This window comes from Canis lupus, chromosome 10, assembly GCF_048164855.1.
Source record: "Canis lupus baileyi chromosome 10, mCanLup2.hap1, whole genome shotgun sequence".
In the NCBI taxonomy this organism is placed as follows: Eukaryota; Metazoa; Chordata; class Mammalia; order Carnivora; family Canidae; genus Canis; species Canis lupus.
Genome location: NC_132847.1, coordinates 47,632,848 through 47,653,873, shown reverse-complemented (window position 1 = coordinate 47,653,873; position 21,026 = coordinate 47,632,848). Strand labels below are relative to the sequence as shown.

The following is a 21,026-nucleotide window of genomic DNA, read 5'->3' as shown; positions in this document are numbered from 1 at the left end:
TTTTACATCATGCTTTTTAATTTAATTTAATTTATTTATTCATGAGAGACACAGAGAGAGAGAGAGGCAGAGACACAGGCAGAGGGAGAAGCAGGCTCCCTGCAGGGAGCCCAACGTGGGACTGGATCCAGGGTCTCCAGGATCATGTCCTGGGCTGAAGGCAGCACTAAACCGCTGAGCCACCCAGGCGTCCCTTTACATCATGTTTTTATGTTCTGTTTGTTTTTTCCAAAGTAGTGTAATATAATACATGGAAAACATCTGTTGAACAAGAAACAAACAGAATTGATGGATTGTGCTACAAGTAAAGGATATTCTAACACTTAACACTTTTTCAATGCATAAGGGTATTTTTCCCTTCATTATAGTCATAATACAGATAAAAATTCATATCCCACTTTTTTCACTTTACGTTTTCTATATAAAAAGCTTTCAAGTAAAATATCTCCCATAACAATAGTTTTAATGCTTGTAATAAATGGTCAATTTAAGAAGATGAATCACAGATAAGCAAATTATTTCTCCATGACGGGACATGGTTTTATGCGATATTTCAATTTATTTTTAAATAATGTAATAAAATGTATCTTTGATGTTTAAGGTTATAATTTGATTCCAACTTGGGAGAATGATGTTACTATCATTAATTTGTTTACTGGACAAAATTTCCCTACTATACTACCAACTGTTTGAAAACAAGAATTGCATTTCCTATGTCCCCAACTCTGCCTTGCATAAAGAAGGTACCTAGTATGTGTTTATTGAGTTGAATTAAATATACTTTTTTCTTTGATAATTTCCCACTCTTTCATGGAGGGATTTTAAGCAATTACTTGGCAGTCATCCGTTGCTAAAATAAGAAAGTCTACAAATACCTATTTAGAAGCTAAAATCTGTTATGAATGTCTTGGGATATAAAAATTACATGTTCTTGCTTAGTCTGTATACTGTACAGCTTTTTTAAAGCTGCATTTTGTCTTCATTTTCTCATCTAGAAAGTAGCTAGAAACATGATAAAATTCCTGTCACCTAGGAACCTAATAATTACTTAGTATGAATTAAGAGGTAAGTGGAAATTTTAGATGCAATTCTCTCACAAAAATGGAGATATCAGTACATGCCACAGTTGAACCTTAGTGTGTCAGGACATGATTATGTTTGTTTTGCTAATATGTAAAAAAAAAAAAATCAGCTGGATGCAAAATTGCATCATTTTAGATAGATGATAAAGTATAACGAAGTAATTTTCCAAATGCCTAAATCTTTTCTGGAATAACTTATAAATAAGCAAATAATAGAAACTTTAATATAGCCTTACATACTAGATTGATACTTAATATCAGTTTATATTTGTTTTCAGGAGAGAATGGTTGCCTGCTTACAAAACCCATTTGCTAGCCTCCTGTGCAGTTAGACATACCCTCATGTCCGAGTTCTGGCTAATGAAATGTTATCAGAAATTAGACATACCCTCATGACCAAGTTCTGGCTAATGAAATGTTAGCAGAAATATGAGTGTTATTGTCAGGTCTGGCTCTCTCACCTATAGTCCTTTTCCATTCTCCTTATGGAATGAAAAGGACTTCAAAGAGCAAGAAAAGTGGGGAGACATAAAACATACGGGCACAAGTCCCTAAGTGTTTTAATGGAGCAGAACTAATAAACTACTGATTTAAGTCCCTGAGATTGCTAGGTTTATCGGTTACAAAAGCCAACAGAAATTTCTATTTGTTCATATCCAGAATGTTCCAGATGGGATTTAAGACAGCTATCTTGTCTGAACAGCTTTAAATAAGAAAGAAAATGTCTAGGTGCCTTCAGCACCAACTAATTAAAACCAGGTAATCTCCAGTCAGACTCCCCTTCATTCATGAAGACCCACACTTCTAAAGAGTCCGGGTTTTCATAGAGCACTGGATAGAATTTGAGAATCTGAACTACCAAACACAATTCTCTGCCATTTGATTTTCTTTTCCCAAGTAAAATTTAATAATCTTAGGAAGTAGTGAGAGTAGTAGTGGCTCTCTGTGGTCATCCATTTCATTGAGAATGGCCTGAGTGGATCTTGAGGACTGAGCAGTCACTGCAGAAAGGCAGGTGACCCTCTTTTTGTTTTTAACTCCAAGTGAGGCACGCATCTCATAGCTTTTTCTAACAGTACCTTGAGACAGACTTAAGTGACTTATTAGCAGGATTGTTTGGCCTGGATTATGGTTACCTGAGTTTTCTCATTTGTGATAACAAGATAGTTAACAGACTTTAATACCTATCTAACAGGCTAATCCAGTGCCTCCTGACAGCCTATCCCTTGAGGTGATTGTATCCATTAGGGAAAGATTTTTTAGTGCTCCCTTCAGCTGAGAAATTTTGTATGTCTAAGTATATGCAATATTTCCCTTTCTCCAAATAAATAACAGTAATAATAGCCAGCATATATGGAACTCTGATTTTATATGCATTATGATATTCTCACAATGACTCTGTAGGATACTTACTTTAATTCCCATTTTAAAGGTAAGAAAAGTGAGAATAAGAATTAAGACTTAAACACATTTTTATTTTACATATCTATCCTCTTAGCCATTCCCTTATACTGCCTTACAGATCTGAAGTATTGCATATCACATTTTCGAGGCCCTCAGCATTGTAAGCCAACTTTAATAATATTAATTTCAAAGAGAGATCTCAAAGCTAGACAAAAAGCACTTTCATCTTTAAAAGGTTTAAGTAGAATGTGCATATTCTGTATGTCCAAGTATGTAGGCCAAAAGACTCAGAACTGTGGGAGAAGAGCAAATAATTTGCATTTCAAAGAGATGAAAATAATCACAAGAACAGAGGGCTCTCCAATTTGAGAAAAGATTAAACAGAAACTATTAATTAATGACTTAGGACAAGCTCTGCTAATTGTTTACTAGTCACTTGAATACAAAATGAACTCATGTTTTGAAATAGATACAGTCCAGTGGAAAGCAGATTCAGAACCATGAAAAGAGATACCAAAGCATAGCCCAGGGGAAAGATGGGGAAATTTTAAAAGGAAGCATTACTTTTTAGTTGTTTAAATAGTTGCTATCTGAGATGAGTTGTATTTAGTGAGAAAGGATAGAAGGAGCACAAGATAAGAGTTAAGAGCTCTGTCCATGAAATTAAAAAAATTCTGCATAGAAATAGCAGCTCTATTATTGACTAGGGCTATCTGACCTTCAGCAAATGACTCAAGGAGCAAGAAGGGTGCTTCCCCTGAAATGGAAACAAAACTGCTTCAACAGAATGTTTTACTGGTCTTCCACCTGTAGTAAATGGTACATCATGATTTCCAACTTCTTCCTGGGAAATCTAGAGAATATAGATTAAGAGATATATAGAGATACATATAAATATAAAGAATATAGAGAATAAATATTAGGCTTAGACAGCCTCTTTCATGGCAGAGTAGAGGAAGCTGCTGCTGCTGCTTGGGATTATTCTGCATTGACAGGGTTTTTCTGGGCAAGTGAGTTTTCCTATGCAAAATGAGGGCAACATACATAAGCGTGCCAGTACAGGGCTTGTCTGAAGTCCCTTCAAGAATGCCAGCTGGGAACGTAATGGGACCTTAGCAAAAACTAGCTTGAGGTGATTATCCCTAGGGATGGTGGCAAGACTAACTCAGCAGCCCAGAATAGAGATTCATTCATCCAGATCAAGGGAACTACATCTGAGATATCCTTTGATCATGTGAGTCCCAAAGAGCTCCAGAATTTGCCCCATAAAAGGAACCAGTTTTAAAATCTGCCAGTCCCAGAGGACAATAGGTTATCTTTAAAAGCCCCGTTAAATAAGTTTCCTGATCTCCTTAACTCTCTTAAATCAATTATAAAGGGACAATAGAGAGAGAGAAAAAAAAAAAAAAAACCAACTAAGATCCTATCTGACTACATCTGAATCCTGCCTGTTCAATTTAATAGTTGAATAACCATTTTATATTAATTTCATTGCATTAAATCATATTAATGGCTAATTTTCATACAGATAGATACTTGCAATTATCATTTGGTTTGAAGCCTAGATAGATAATGTGAGATTCTAACAGTCTCTACCCAAGCAAATGGAGATCAAAATACTATCTTCAGCTATTTACAGAATTGGTAATCTGCTTAAAACTGAGAGGTATCTACAATGGTGGGTAACTGTTCACTTACCAGCATGAGACACGGAGTGATTTAATCATTATGTTTGTGATTTTTGTTTAAAAAATAGTATCTTGTAACATAAAACCCCATGGATGCCCTTCAAATCTGGCTTTCATGTTGCCTTTTTTCATTTCCTCCTTGAATACTCTTCAGATTGAGCCTCAATATTAAAAAGCTTCCATTTCCACCCTACCAAAATTGAGTCAAGAGAAAAAGATAAAAATACAATGCTTTGGATTTTGTAGAAGGACAAATTTTATTCTGTAGAAAGTTCAAATCCAATTTTTCCTGCCAGGTTAGGTACCTTGGGGTTCAATCTCAAGTTCACTTGGGGTCCTTCAAAGAACTAAGGTAACCCTGGTGAATTTCAAGATTTACACTAAAATTGATTTCTTAGTTCTCAAATGTTTTAAACAACTTTCACAACTCTTTGGGATCTTATTTTAGCACAGACCAGTATTCCTGAATTTATAGTTTAGACACCTTGAAGTTATCACCTTAGCTGTATTTTGGACACCTTTATTCATTACATCTTTTCTTTTTCTTCCCCACCTCCCTCATCATCTACCTCTCCCCACTGAGAAATAGATTTACTGGGAAAAAAAATCCTATCCTAAAAAATTAGCTAGTTTGAAGGTTTAGAGATTTCTGTGCTTTCCATTTATTGTATTGTTCCCTTTTCAGTTGCCAGTCAGAGAACTAAATTAATCATAGAATTCCCAGTATAAGCAATTTATCATTACCTTATCATCTATCAACACAACTGTTTCTCTCTTAAACTTTTTTTTTTTAAAAAAACACACACACAACTATCATCCCTTTCTTTTATTGTTTTTTTTTTAAATGAAGGCTGCTTAAAGCTTTCCATTTCTTCTTATCACTGTGTCATCTGTTTGAGGACATTTTTCTCCAATATTCTCCTGATCTGTACTCAGAGGAAATCCATGTCTTTCTCTACCATGCTTTCTCAACAAACCAAACCATTATCCCATTAAAGAAATTGATAATGACCACTATTATTTATGTAGTAGGCAGCTTACATGTACCATCCTTAATCCTCGCATTTATTCTGCTTTACTGTCACAAATTAACAGAGGAGTTAAGAATCACAGCCATCATCAGCCTACCTATGTCCCACAGCTAACAAAAGTCCAACCTAGACTTGGAGCCAGGTATTTCTGGGTCCAAATTTTTGCTATTTCTGTTCTTCCTTCTTTAAGTCTACTTCCTGATGTTTTTGTTTTCTTACATTAATAGGACAAGCAGTAAAATAAATACCCAGCACACAAAAAGGATAAGTATGAAAATATCCAACTTCATATACTAGGTTTAGAAAGGTATAATCATTGTACCTGAGAGCCCCTTTGATCAGAATTAATAGAAAGGCCCTAGTCAGCTCCCTACAGATTTTAGTTCCTGCTTTATTCTTAATGAAACAAAGTTCATCTTGTCAAACCTTGGTCACAGTCAGACATGACAAGAAAGCTTTGATTGTAAGGCTTCTGCCGACAGTGAAAGCTAAATGGAGTCAGCAGTTGGCCCTTCTAGACTAAAAATGAAAAATATTTGTGATGAGAACAATAAAGCACAACCTTCCTACACAGTTTTCAAAGTGCATAAAAGAACTATGATGAGATATGGCCCCAAAGTATCTACTTCTGCCTCATAGAAAGCCAGTAGCAGAACAGGAAAGGTAGTCTAGGTCTGAAGGGAGCTTGTCTGCTGCCTGCTTGTTAAGTACTTATCCATCCTTCTTTGTGATGGTCATTTACTTCGAAACAAACAAACAAAAAACACAATTTTTAAGGAAAAATTTGCAGATACTATCCCTCTTAGTTGCACTCCTTTCTGGTTAAATTGCAGCTATGACTGAATTAGATACTGTCATTCCATATGTTAGACACACTCAGCCAGATTAAGGGATCCAAGCAATAAAATAAACTTTCCCTAAAGCATTACTGAAATAAATCAGAAGGAGGATGCCAGTTACCTCCTTATCTAGCTGGTGATATGCAGATTGGACAAACTCTGCCAGAGAAGATTAAACTCTCCAGTAGAATTTCTAAAAAAAAATAACACACTCTTTACCATCAATTCAAAATAAACTAAGGGGTACAGAGTGCGTAATCCAACTATTATCCTGGACATGAAGAGTTCTATAAGTGGAACAGAAAGTATATTTTCCCTCTTCTACCAAAGGAATACTTTAAAAGTACTTGAAAAATATTGTTGTTAAGGAGTAAAATACATCATTAAGTTGCCCAGAGAACCCACCTATGTTGTTCCACTGATGGACATTTGAGGAAACCTGGAGTTCCTCATCCTGTTCCTACCCTTAAGCTTGTCATCTCAGTGAATGACACCCAGCCTTATTCAGCTGACAAAACACTAGAAATCATCTTGGCATCTTCCTCTCCTACATCCCTTACTGCCCCTGTATAACTAAAGCATTTCTTTTCTGCTTCAAAACACACCTTCAATCTGTCCATTTACCCAACCCTATTTTTATGAACCTAATGGAGACCACTTTTATTCTGGCTGGAATTAATACAACAGCTGCAAGAGTTTCAACTTTTTCCCTCCTGCAAATCTATTTTTCATGCTGCAATGAGATTAATCTTCTCAAAATATAAATCTGATCATATCACTCTTTTGCATAAAACACTTTCATGGTTTGCTGTTGCCCTCAGGATAGAGTGAAAACAGCTTATTACAGTTTACAAGCCCCTTGTAAATCATTTCTCTAATTACTTCTTCAACCTCTCTTCCACTTCTCTCCTGTATTTGCTCCATCCAGTCTGGACAACTTTAATTCTCCAATCACAGAGGGTTCCCATTGCTTCCATGCCTTTGTACTCCTGTTTTCTTTGCCAATAACTCGATATATCTCTCTCCCTGAAGGATGATGGTGGGGGCTAGGGGCTAAAAATGGAAATACACTGTTGCCAGGCTACTATGTATTTTACCTGAAGCAATTGATGACACCTTGAAGTAGATTGTGATACATTAAAGATGTATAGTATAATCCTTAGAGCAACAAATACCAGTAATGTACATAAACATATAGAGAGAAGCAAAAGAATTGAAATGCAATACTAAAGACAGATTAACTAGAAAAAGACAAGGAACAAAAAATTCAAAGACTGACAAATAGACAACAAAGAGCAAAATAACACCCCAGAATGCAATCATTTTAGTTAACTACATTTGGTATAAGTGGATAAAGCAATCTAACAAATAGCAGAGGTTGCAGAGATTGTGAGACTGACTGAAAAGCAAAAACTAGCCACATGCGGGATATAAAATAAACTCTTTAATTCTCAACATATTTGTGTCTCTGTAGTTACAGGATGGAAAAAGATATACCATGAGAACATTAAGCTCAAGAGGGCTAGAGTGGCCACAGTAATCATTCAAAATGAGTTGAAGACAAGGAGTATTACTAGAGACAAAGATGGACTCTTTCTAGTGATAAAAGATCTGTAAAACAATCTCAGTAGATTTCAAAGGATCGAAATGTTGCAGAGTAGTTCTCTGACCATAACAGAATTAAATAATAAAATACAGTAAGACTCTAGGAAAGATCTAACTACATACTTGGAATAAGCTAACACAATCCTAAACCATCCATCAGTCAAAAAAAAGAAGTATAAAGTAAATTATAAAAATGTATTAACTGAATAAGTTATACATATATATATGTGCATATATACACACACATGTGTATATATATTAGAACTTCTGAAATGCAACTGAGCAATGCATGGATTTATAGTTTTAAAAGCTTGTATTAGAAATGAAGGTCCAAAAATCAATGATCTAGGTCTCCACCTTAGGAAGATAAGAAAAGTAAAGAAACTGAATCCCAATGAACCTGTAGCACACATCTATGCACATTAGTTCAATTATTTCCTTTTATTTTTGGAAAAAAAAATAGCTCATCAGATCCACCCTCTTCTGGAGGCAGTGGATATGTTTATGGCACAGATTGTGGTGATAGATTTACAGATGTCTACTTATCTCCTAACTCATCAACTTGTATACATTAAATATATACAGTTTTGTGTATGTTAATCATCCCTCAATAAAGTAGCTTTTAAAAATTCAAAGTTAGGGGGGGAAATGGTTCAAAGGGATACATACATGGTTGAACTAAGATATATTTAGTTTAATTTATCAAGTAATCTCCTTACGTTGTCCTGGAACCTCCTGAAGGTTGTATCAATTTCTATTTCTTCCATCAGTTCCTTCTACTCTTGTTAATTCTGGGTAAAAATAAGGATTAAACTTTGTTTATCCCGAAGGTAAAAATGATATGCTCCTGTTGTTTAATTTGCATTTCTTTGCTTTCTAGTGAGATTGGTCATCTTTTCATATATTAACTGTTTTTAGTGTTTATTACATTCATTGCCTATTTTCTATTGACATTTACTTCTTTTCCTTGTTAATTAATAAGAGCTGCTGATTTAGTGCCATCTTTAATTCCTTGTCTATTATGAGTCTAAAATATATTCTCCAATTTGACAATTGTCTTTGGGTGTTGAATATGTATGTTGTTTATTTGCTTGTTATGCTATTATTTTTTAAATGCATATAATCAAATCATTTTCTTTCATGGTTTCTGGCTTTATTCATAGAAAATGCTTTTCAACTCTATTACAAAATTATTGAATTTTCTTCTAATAGATTATTTGTTCATGCATTCTAGCTCTTAATTCATCTGGAATTTATTTTTTGGACTGAGTGAAGTTGTGTATCTGTTCCCACTAAATATCTAGCCAATCATTTATATCTTTCTCACTGAATAAATGCCACCTTTCACCTATACTAACTTTTCAAATATATTTATATGTGAATTCCTTACTTTCTGTTTCACTGACTGTATTTTCATGTACCATGTAATTTTGCAACTTATGTTTAAATATCTTGTAGGGTAAGTCTGTTGCCATTACTATTGTTTAATATTTCTGATTACTCTCGTATTTATCTTCTTTCAAATGAACTTTAGAATTTCTCACTGTATACACAGATCAAAGAGATAATATTTTTGAATTTGAAAAACAATGTCAGTAATACCGAAGCTATTAAAATACATAGTACAGGTCTCTTTTTGATAAGTTTTGTTTTCTTAGGACTGAGTACTTGCTATATTCTGTGTATTTCTCATTAAATTTATTCTAAGGAATTTAATTTTTTCAGAAATGCCATGACTAATCATTTGTGATGATATTTTCTAGATGTTTTTATTTTGTACCACGTTAATTATTCCTCTAGTCTAATAACTTTTCAGGTAATTTCCTTAGACGTTAGTTTGATCTACAAACAATGCTAGTTTTACCACATCTTTTCCATAATACCAACTCCTATGTTCCTGTATAATGGATTTTGCTAGCACTGTCTGAATCTTTGCCTTGTTCTTACACATTTGGGGGCATTTCTCTAGTGATTCACCATTAGGTTTAATCCTAGTTGTTGTTGTTTTTTAATGGATATATTTATTTAGATGAAGACATGGCTTTACATGTGGACATAGACATATATGTAAACACTGAATAGAGAATTGCACTTTCAAATGCTCTTTTAGGAGTGAATACTGAAGTTGACCAAATACCTTTTTATCTAAAAATACTGTTTTACACTACTGAGACTTGTATAAAATATGACATTTGTGGATGAATTGTACCCCTCAGGATCTCATGTCAAGAAGCAAAGCTCAACAACACACCTCATACTATTCAGTTGAACAATTCAGTAAGTTCAGTGTCTGCTTAATTATCTACAGTTAAAGCATCCTCCTTTCCAATACCATTTGATACCTATTTAAGTTCAATTGAACATGTTCATTGGGTTTGAATTTAAATATGAAAGGATAGTTCATTTTTGTTTAAAAACATTTTTCCTTAAAATTACAACTCTTCCCATTCTTACAGCATCTTCATCATCATATCCACTATGATGCCTTGATTCTGTTTCTTTCCTATAACAAACACAATGAATACAAAGAGATTTTAAGGATCTTTTTGCTTACCTCAAAAACGAAAATTCCTTCATAAGTTAAGATGTACTGAATTCTGAAGGATGTATACCTTCTAACTGAAAGCTTTTAATAGAAAGTTTATATATGAAAGAAATAAAGCCTCAACCTCTCATATTGAATGTAACTTGGTTTGTACTTTGAACCTAAGAGCCTGACAGCGAATGAAGCTTCTATTAGCTTCATTCTGAACAGAGGATGATATCCCAACATCAGAGACACAGACACTGATACAAACTGAATAGGTTTCCTCTTAGCCATTGACCTCTGTTGCTTGAGTCTGAGTTCAAAATAGAGCCTTTCATAAAATGTATGCTCGGTGCCTCATACTCTGTGCCAGACACTGCATTAATCTCCTTATAATTGTTAAATGCTGACATTGCCATAATTCTAGGATGCTGTTACTACTGTCATCCTCATTTTACAGCCAAGAAAACCAAAGTACAAGGAAGCGCAACCACTTACCCCATGTTGCTAAGAAGGGCAGCTCTTGGGTTTAATCCCAGATCAGCATGATTCTTGGTCCAGGGTCCTTTCCATTGTACTTGCTTCCTTAATTATGTTTATTTACCTATCCATGTCCTCACCCGTCTTCTCTTCCTGCCTTCTCCTGCAGGCCCGTGACCAAGGTATAGACGAAGAGGTGGAGTCATGCTTCACACGGCCATATCATGTTGGCAGCCATTCCTGGGTCTGGCTGTGGTGTTAATCTTCATGGGATCCACCATTGGCTGCCCTGCTCGTTGTGAGTGCTCTGCCCAGAACAAATCTGTTAGCTGCCACAGAAGGCGGCTGATCGCCATCCCAGAGGGCATTCCCATTGAGACCAAAATCTTGGACCTCAGCAAGAACAGGCTGAAAAGTGTCAACCCTGAGGAATTCATATCCTATCCTCTGCTGGAGGAGATAGATTTGAGTGACAACATCATTGCCAATGTGGAGCCAGGGGCTTTTAACAATCTCTTTAACCTTCGTTCTCTTCGCCTGAAAGGCAATCGCCTGAAACTGGTCCCTTTGGGAGTATTCACTGGACTATCCAACCTCACCAAGCTTGACATTAGTGAAAATAAGATTGTCATTTTACTCGACTACATGTTCCAGGACCTGCATAACCTGAAGTCTCTAGAGGTGGGGGACAATGATTTGGTTTATATATCACACAGAGCCTTCAGTGGGCTGCTGAGCTTGGAGCAGCTCACCCTGGAGAAATGCAACCTAACAGCAGTACCAACAGAAGCCCTTTCCCACCTCCGCAGCCTCATTAGCCTACATCTGAAGCATCTCAATATCAACAATATGCCCGTGTATGCCTTTAAAAGACTGTTCCACCTGAAACATCTAGAGATTGACTATTGGCCTTTACTGGATATGATGCCTGCCAATAGCCTCTATGGTCTCAACCTCACATCCCTTTCTATCACCAATACCAACCTGTCCACAGTCCCCTTCCTTGCCTTTAAACATCTGGTGTATCTGACCCACCTTAACCTCTCCTACAACCCCATCAGCACTATCGAAGCTGGCATGTTCTCTGAGCTGATCCGCCTTCAGGAGCTGCACATAGTGGGCGCCCAGCTCCGCACCATTGAGCCTCACTCCTTCCAAGGGCTCCGCTTCCTTCGTGTGCTCAATGTGTCTCAGAACCTACTGGAAACTTTGGAAGAGAATGTCTTCTCCTCCCCTAGGGCTTTGGAGGTCCTGAGCATCAATAACAACCCACTGGCCTGTGACTGCCGTCTCCTCTGGATCCTGCAGCGGCATCCCACACTGCAGTTTGGGGGCCAGCAGCCCATGTGTGCCGGCCCTGACACCATCCGTGAGAGATCATTCAAGGATTTCCACAGCACTGCCCTCTCTTTTTACTTCACCTGCAAAAAACCCAAAATCCGTGACAAGAAGCTGCAGCATCTGCTAGTGGATGAAGGGCAGACGGTCCAGCTCGAATGCAGCGCTGATGGAGACCCTCAGCCTGTGATTTCCTGGGTGACACCTCGGAGGCGTTTTATCACCACCAAGTCCAATGGAAGAGCCACTGTGTTGGGCGATGGCACCTTGGAAATCCGCTTTGCCCAGGATCAAGACAGCGGGATGTATGTCTGCATCGCCAGCAATGCTGCAGGGAATGACACCTTCACGGCCTCTCTAACGGTGAAAGGATTCACCTCAGACCGCTTCCTTTATGCCAACAGGACCCCTATGTACATGACGGACTCCAATGACACCATGTCCAATGGCACCAATGCCAATACCTTTTCCCTGGACCTTAAAACAATACTGGTGTCTACGGCCATGGGCTGTTTCACATTCCTGGGAGTGGTTTTATTTTGTTTCCTCCTCCTTTTTGTGTGGAGCCGAGGCAAAGGCAAGCACAAAAACAGCATTGACCTCGAGTACGTGCCCCGAAAAAACAATGGTGCTGTTGTGGAAGGGGAGGTGGCTGGACCCAGGAGGTTCAACATGAAAATGATCTGAGGGTCTACTACTCACACACTTGTTTCTGTGTCGTCGTTGGTAACCAGTGAGACAGCTGGCACAGTAAAGTACTAGGGTAAAAGGTGGCCTCATGCAGCTGACCCTGTGTCAAAGCAGGGTCCATGGAAGCAGGAGGACTTCTCATGGAGACTCTCCACCTAGAGGCAGGCAGACATATGTCAGAGCCCTTCACAGTGGGATACTAATTGTTTGCATTGCAAATATTGGCATTCTGGGGATCTCAGTAATGAACCTGAACCTTTGGCTCATGCTCATGGACAGTTACTCAACATTTTCTACCACTGCAAAAACAAAAGAAAAAAAAAAAAAAAAAGGAACAACCTACAATGTAGGATTTACATATTAAAAAGACGCATTTGTCTAAAACATACTCTACAGAAAAATTTGTATCTATGATTCTCATTTGTTAAAGCCTTGCATCATACCATATTGTTGATTCAGCACCACAAAGAAATCAATATATTCTTTACTCTTTTTTTGAAACATATATGCTGTATATGTTTTAAAGCAATATGAATGAGAGGTTGTGCTTTTAGTTACTCACCATTATAGATCCAAGTGTGATTTCACTTTCCTTTACATAGAGATGACCCTGAGACTAGATCCCTGGAGCTATGGGCGGAGATATGCAGAATGATGCATTTGTCTGATGTAGGAAGCCAAGAAATAGGGCCCAAGGAAAAACTGCTCAACTCTGTTAACTTCTGTTACTATAAATAAAGGCATGTGCCTAGTTTTGATACAGAATGGAATATTTTTTATACTTGTGATATCACACTGGACCAGTTTACTGTAACAAAGCCCTCGGTTTCTCTGGAAGATTATATGCCACTAGTTGTACCTGTAAAATGCAAGGTAGGTGTTAATGATGAAGATGGTCCATTTAAACACAACTTGGTTTTACTTTCATCAGTTGCTACTAATGGGTTAATAGGAAGAGCACATAGTTGTTGTACATACTTATAGGGTAATATTTACCTTGTAGTGGAGATCAAGAATTGGAATGTATAAAAGCCCTGTGGATAAAAAGGAGTCCTTCTCAGATGCTGACACAAACCAAGGTGATACAGACACAACGTGATATTAACACAACCAAGGATCTGTTATAATGATAGTTGCTTGAAGGCTGGATTATGGCCAAAGGAAATATCCAGCTACCACTCTGATGTTTTCTATTCAAATATTTACTGTATGTACAGTATTACCTTGAATAGGTAACTTCAGAGTTTTTTCCTTCTTTTTAGCTTAAAAATTATCTTGTGTACACAGGAGTCTGTCTCATTTTTAAAGAGGTGAGGAGAACAAGGTGAATTAAAAAGCACTTAAGTTTTTTCTCTACTCAGTAGAGGAAAAAACTAATTTCAAGAGCCCTACAAATAGGTTAAATTGTGCAGATACTTTTACCTCTCTGACCCAAGGATCTGTCCAATTCAATTTGTATTAACGATTGTTACTCAAAGTTAAAGCATTATAGAGTTTTGTTTCATTTTGTTAATGGCATCCAGCCACTACCACCAGTGACGTGGTTCAAATAAGACATAATTCCATTCAGATAAATGTTTGGTGAAGCTTTCAAGGCATATATTCATATGATCTGAAAAAGCACTGAATACAGAATGTATTCAAGAAATGTGATCTATTTAATCAGCAAAGGACAGATAGGAAATGTCTATACTTTGTACGTTTTGAGAGGTACCTGAAAAGGAGCCCTCTTTTAGACAGTGAATGGAAAGTGTCTGAGGTTTGTTTCTTGACAGATCTGCCTGGGGGTTTGACTTTCAAAAAGCTGGCTTTTTTTTTTAAGCATTTGAAATTTTGAGGAGCTTTGATAAAATTAAATTGACCCCAATAAAAAAGTGACAGGTCCAGAAATTGTTTTGCCAATTGGATAGTAGCACAGTTAAGCCCCTTTCTCCCTTAATAAAGGGTGGAAATGAGACAGAAAGATTGAAGAATTGCCTGTTTAAGTCATTTTTCATTTGACTTTCCTAATGACTATCATAGATCTTTTAGAAATTCATTTTCCACTTATGGAAATTACTTTATATTACATATCCAATAATACAAATCAAGACTTCTCTGCAATTTCTATTTCTTGTGTGCAGGTGGAATGGGGTCTTTCAAACAGAAAAGAGAAAGTGGAGAGCTAGTCTTCCAGAACTTAATAGAAAATATTTCATCTTAATTTTGCAACATTGTATTTGCAACTAATTGTCCAACAATAAGAGAAACATCAAGCAATTAATAAAAGGGCTTTGTGATGATAACTGCTATTTTCTGTTAAAATAAAAGTTGACCAAAAATATTTTAGTCAAATGAAATTGAATTAAAGTTAACCTGTCCGTGAAAAGATTAAGTTAAGAGATTTTGTGATTATTCCATTGTTAGAAGAGAGACTATTCTTTCAGGGGCTTCCATACTCTTATCTGTGGAACAGGTATTTAAGATATTAATAAGCACTCCTCCAAAAAAAAGATTGGACAGACTACTAAATTGGGAAAACACTGTGTTCTTTAACCACCTCTTGACACTCAAAATATACATGAGCCTAATCCTCTGTAAAAAAGTCCTGTAAAAAATAATTCTGTTTAATATTGCTCACCTTAGGGTTTCTCTATAATTTATTTGAGTGCAAAGCTCTTCCTTTTCTGATGTAACTGTTAACATCTCAAAAAACTGGCGTTCTGTCAAACCCAGTTTGGTCAACACTGGACTAAAATAATGCTCTTCTGAAATATTCCTAAACTTAGTGTTTCCACTGAAGAGTAAAATTACAATGTGAATGGGGCTCCAATAGATTCCAAAAAAATATATCAGCTGCACAAGTGATCTGATCATAAGAATGTATTGGCCAGGTATTTCTAGGAGAATCTGCTACTTTCCGCCAGAAACATCACAGTAATGGACTTACAGTAATTAAATGGTTACTTAATTTTCTCCATTCTCACTAGGAGTGCAGATCTTGGGTTCCTTTGTATATCTGTAAAGCTTCAACCATGGGTTCCATTATCTAATACTAGGGGTTAGTACGTAGTTATACACAAAGAATGTTCCGTTATGGTTTTAAATTACCTCTTTGTTATGGCAAAAGTGGACCATGGTAGAGAATAACAGCTCAGAGAGAACATGGGCTAAATTCTCTCCTAGGTAGACCTCTCTGAGTCAACCTCTTTCCAGGAGATTTGTCTTAAAGTATCCCAAGAAGAAATACAGTTGTTTGGCTCAGCACTTAGTTCTGTGTTGACCAATTCCTGTGTGTGTGTTGAATGTTGTGTGTGTGTGTGTGTGTGTGTGTATACATACACATATATAAATAAATCATTTTACATAAATGTTTATTTTTCTCTAGGCATTAAACCTCTAGAAGAACAAATTCTCTGATTAGAGCTCTAAAAGTCTGAGAGAATTGGTCCATGTCTCCAAATGCCTAAAATGCTTATTACCAGAGTAAGGTAATTCACCTAACAATCTGGTTTAGTGTCCCCAGTAAGGGATTTCTACTTGTCCAAATTCTCCTAGTACTCACTTTTTAAAACTTCATCTCATTTTCATTGCATTTATAACTATGAGCTTTCCAAATAATCTCAAAATCTGAAAATGAAAACCAAGAATTGCCAAGATTTACACATCCTAGTTCCTGAGGACATTTGTCAAATTTCTGGTTTTGCTCAAGCTTCCCAGAAATATTATCATCAACAACTCCCCAGTAGTATGAAGGCATTCAGATTTGCTCTACAGTGTCAAGGATGAATTCTTTTTTCATTGTTCTGTCAAGGATTTTTTCTCCTCAGTTCTCAGAGAAGCCCAGAAGTTATATAATCTTCTATGACTTTAAAAAAAAAAAAAAAAAAAAGATTATTTAAATCTCGCCTGCATTGAAGCCTGACTTTTGTCACTTTCCATGACTCAAGTAGGAATAAATATATTTCTATTTTAGAAAGTACAAAAGAGAGGATATGATCTTGGAGAAGAAAAAATTGAGTACAGCCTCATGTAAATTAACTTACCCTTCCAGGTTCTCCCTTCCTCTCTGGGTCAAAACATTTAACTTCAGGGACTGTGCTCAGAAGCTGTTCAGCAACAGGTAATATGTCATGATGCTTTCTAGGAAGGAAAAAAATACATCATTTTCAGCATAGAAGACTAAGACGTGACAAAAAGACATTATTGAGGGTTTAAAGAAAGGTTAGAAGGAGATACTTGGATCCATTTTAATTCCATATCCTCTACTGATAAAATTTATAGTTACTATCTTCTGAGAAAGAACCCTAAATCATGTTCATCTTTAAATTTAGGTTCTGTTTTATCCCTGTTTCCTATGTACTGGTCACCTTTATGTAGCTCATACGATCTATTCCAAATGGATTTTGTAGCATATGAATTGAGTAACAGGACCTTTGGGGCCAAAGTCATTCATTTTACTTGGTACTTAGGTAAAGATACACTAATTCATTCTATTTGGTACTTAGGTAAAGATACATCATTCTTTATTACTAAGATTAGGTTCTAGCAACATTCCCCATTGGACTAGTATATCATATGCCTGATTATTTCCATGGATTTTCCACCATTGTCTTTGGGAGCTCTGTCCTTTTTGCTAAAATCCTTGATAGTTTCTGATTGAGGAGTTTTAAAGTTTCTTTGCCTTTTTGTGTGGGAAGCCTTGAGGAATGAAGTATTATCTGGCTTGTTGATCTCAGAATTACATTCATTGGTTAGGTACCTGCCTGATGTTTTGGCAAACACCTGATGAATCTTTTACTGTCCCCTTAGCTCCTTCAAAAGCCATTCCCAAGAGAGCACTCTCATTCTCACTGCAGTGAAAGTATGGTGACAGGGAAAGGACAACTTCACAATTTAAGTCTATAAGATCAAAATGATAGCTGATTTGCTGTGATATTCAGCTAAGGTAACAAAACTGGGTCTAGAGGCTGTAAAAGTCTAGATTTGCAAGGTTTCACCAACTAAACTACACTTTAAATCAACAATGATGGGTTTTCAAATCTGAAATTGGTTGGTCTGTTTTGGGAGCAATGTGGCTCTACTTCTCAAACAAATGATAGAGAATGAAAACCGTTCATCATGTGTTAGTTTTGCCTATGATAAAATGTTTGCAGCAAATAGATATATAAGTATATATTATATATATATAAGATGAAGAGGTTTGTAAGAGATTTATTTTCCTAAAACAGACCTGGAGCTGATGTTCCTCTTTCAAAATACGGGAATCTGATCAGGACACACATGCATGTGCCGCGGACTGCCCTTCTCGGTTTGCCAAGATCTTTAACACCACCTTTCCCTCCTCCGCCCCCATCTCCCTGGAGAAGATCCCGAATGGGAAGGAGGAAGAGAGCAGGGACTACACAGTCCCCTGAGACAGCCCACAAAGAGGAAAGCTTTGGTATCCCCCATTCCTGCCTCCTTTCCTGAGACCACAATTGAAATAATCCCTCATTCTCCAGCTCTGCCCTCCTCTGCAGTGTCATCTCCCTGCGGCTGTCACACCTCATCAATGAATGCTCTCTCTCCAGGGATGTCTTCCTTCATTGGTACTCAGAAATTTTAGGGTAATTGTTAAAGTGGAAATTGCTTTAAAAAATAAAAAATAAATAAAAAAGCTCCAGCCTATCTCACATAACACTTTATAGTTAAACCTTACCATTCACATAATCACAAGCTGACAGCACTCTGCAGGTTGAGTGATTCTATTTTTTTTTTCTCTTCTAGAAGCAGGTGGGTTGATATAATGCCAGCCCTAAATAGAAGCTTTATTTATAGTCTTAGCAGAATGAGAAAAGAGCTGGCATAATCAAGAGTGTATTGCATATTTTAAGGAAGGCTTTACCTTTAATATGCAAAGTAGCCATTAGAAGACAACAGAAATGCAAATTTACATTCTATTAAAATTGGCTAGCTGTATTAATTCTAGTAAAGTTCAAAAGATAACTTTCTATACTGAAAATGGGTCAAAGATTTTATGTCTACTCTATAGGAACAACAACAACGAAATCCAGAAATTTGTTGCCATTTTAACTTTCTTCATTGGGTGCACACCTCCTATTCTAATCTGCTTTAATTCTTTAATCTCCACTACAATATAATCAGTACAATCCATAATATCACATAATCAACAATAAGGACTAAGCAGGAGATTAACTTGCAAAGATGAAGAAAAACCTCTCATATTATTTGTAACAATATGTGTTTAGCAAGGCACTGATTCATATACAAATTTATGTGATAGTAAGAGATGGGAACTGAGTCACAAACTTCGTTTAGAGGCTACTTGGAAGAAAACATATTCTTTTCCTCCGTAGTTATAAAATTAGGCGTGTTACACACATGGGTTGCTTGATATGCAAGTCAATTGTCTTGTTTTTTTCCCTGTTTGGAATGCCCAAAATCAAAATTTAAAAGCTTTTGTTTATATATACATATATAAATATGTGGGAGAGGGTGGTTTGATTTAAGTGTTTAAAATATAAGTGTTTTAAAAACTGATATGCTTGAGCAGGAGGGAAAAAGAAAAAAACAGAATGTGTGTCTGTGCTTTTCTTTGATTTTTTTTTTTTTTTTATCAAAATCTTATTCTGGAACATCCCATGATTGGAAGCTACTAATAACCTACCAAACTTTTTTGGTGTTTTTAAATGCCTGACAGTTTTTATTCTCAAAATTTAGTGCTCATGACAGAAGTATCTCAATTTAGGTTGGTGTCTTATTGACTATTATTGATTTATTGTTGTGGGCATGTTTTTTAACATGTAAAACAAATTAACTTATTTTATTAATACGTAAAATAAGTTAAGAAAACATGTTTTCTTTATGGATGTAAAGGGCTTAAGCATCTGACATCTCAGTTAAATCCATTGGGGTATTATTAACAGATGTAGTAAAAGGCAACTGGAATCATACATCAGAAAAAAATTTCCTTATTGAGAGAGGCAGGTTATATAAACCTTATCAGAAACACAAGGTTGCTTACCTATCTTTAGCACTGTTACTAGATCAAATAATCTAATAATCTTCGGTTAAGGAAGAAGCAGATCCAGTGGAATCTGATTCTAATGCCAGGGGGTGGAGACCACTCAGAGCAAAAATCAGAAACCAAGCTGTTAGGCTCTTCCTATGCAAAATTACCAAGAGGCCATGGTTTGGTCTGCTGGATACCCCAATATAAGTAATATTGACACACTAGAAAAAATAATCTATTTTAGTGAAGATAAATCCTGTATCACTTGAAAAATTATCAAATTCATTTGACTTGGTTACATGAGCAAGTAATGGGCATGACTTTAGGCATGAAAACATTTAGTTTTTCTCAGTTACTTTTCACTCAGCCAACTATCAGTGATTCAAGACACTATCCTATAAGATAGGAAGGCACAACAAATTTTACAAAGAAAGATCACTCGTCTTCAGGCAAATTGGTAACAAGGGAAGAGAAGGCTGTCTAGCATTAAAGAGTGAAAGAATTAAAAATGTAGAAACTGCACTTGGGCACTTTTTCTGTTGAACACAAAGGGGCTCTCTCTCTCTCTCTCTGTTTCTCCTCACCTTTAGTACTTAAGGGAATGGGCTTCAGGGAGCTGTGCTCAGGTAGCTATCATCCTATGATACCACCTTCTTGCTCTGTAGCTTGTTAGATACCTTCCTGGGAAGGAGTAAGTGGAGGAGAAGGCACCAAACTGATAGGACTAGTACCTGGAAGTCTTGATATAGGACAAGATTCACATATATGAAGCAGGTGAATTGCTTCTTTAATTGAAAAATGAAGAGCTTGCCACCAGAGAGGGATTTCCTTCTCCCTGAAGATTTTTTACTCATGCCAAAGCTGCTTGGGTAAGAGTCCCATCCTGACAATGTGACTTTCATTTTACACTATTAAACTATGTGACTATGTGACTAAAATAAATTATCCATGAACAGAATTTCATGAACGTGTTGAGCATACCCTTCTGCCAATGAATACATCACAAGTTAGGTTGGCCAGTAAACACACTGATAAGGAAGAAGATGATTTTAGTACTTTGGGACTTCTTTTACAGTGGGAAGAAGGTAACATCACTAAGTCAGATTTTTAAATGAAAACTGAATGTACTTTTAACGCAGCCCGTCTTCTGGCTCTACTTACAAAGACACTCTGGCCATGCGCTGCTATGTAAATTTGGAAGCCCATCATAGCTTTTTTCTTTCTGAGGTTTCCCCGCCCCTCCCTCTCCATTTTCCTCAGTTATGAGCATACTGCTCTAGCTGGCTGGATGTTAATTTTTCTGTCATTTAATATAGTCAAAATAAATACTTTGATTCCTACCTACTCC

The 21,026-nt window shown here is 36.5% G+C and overlaps 1 protein-coding gene across 11 annotated transcripts in view; it reads left to right on the top strand.

Moving 5' to 3' along the window:
- LINGO2 (leucine rich repeat and Ig domain containing 2) overlaps nucleotides 1-20,636 on the top strand; it is a 1,123,953-nt gene extending 1,103,317 nt beyond the window's left edge. For all 11 annotated transcript variants that reach the window (XM_072841607.1, XM_072841608.1, XM_072841598.1 and 8 more), the window contains one exon: nucleotides 10,826-20,636. In XM_072841607.1, the coding sequence (XP_072697708.1) occupies nucleotides 10,861-12,681 (1,821 nt within the window). In that variant the 5' untranslated portion in view covers nucleotides 10,826-10,860 and the 3' untranslated portion in view covers nucleotides 12,682-20,636. The remainder of the gene's footprint in view (nucleotides 1-10,825) is intronic.
- Nucleotides 20,637-21,026: the final 390 nt, after the last annotated feature.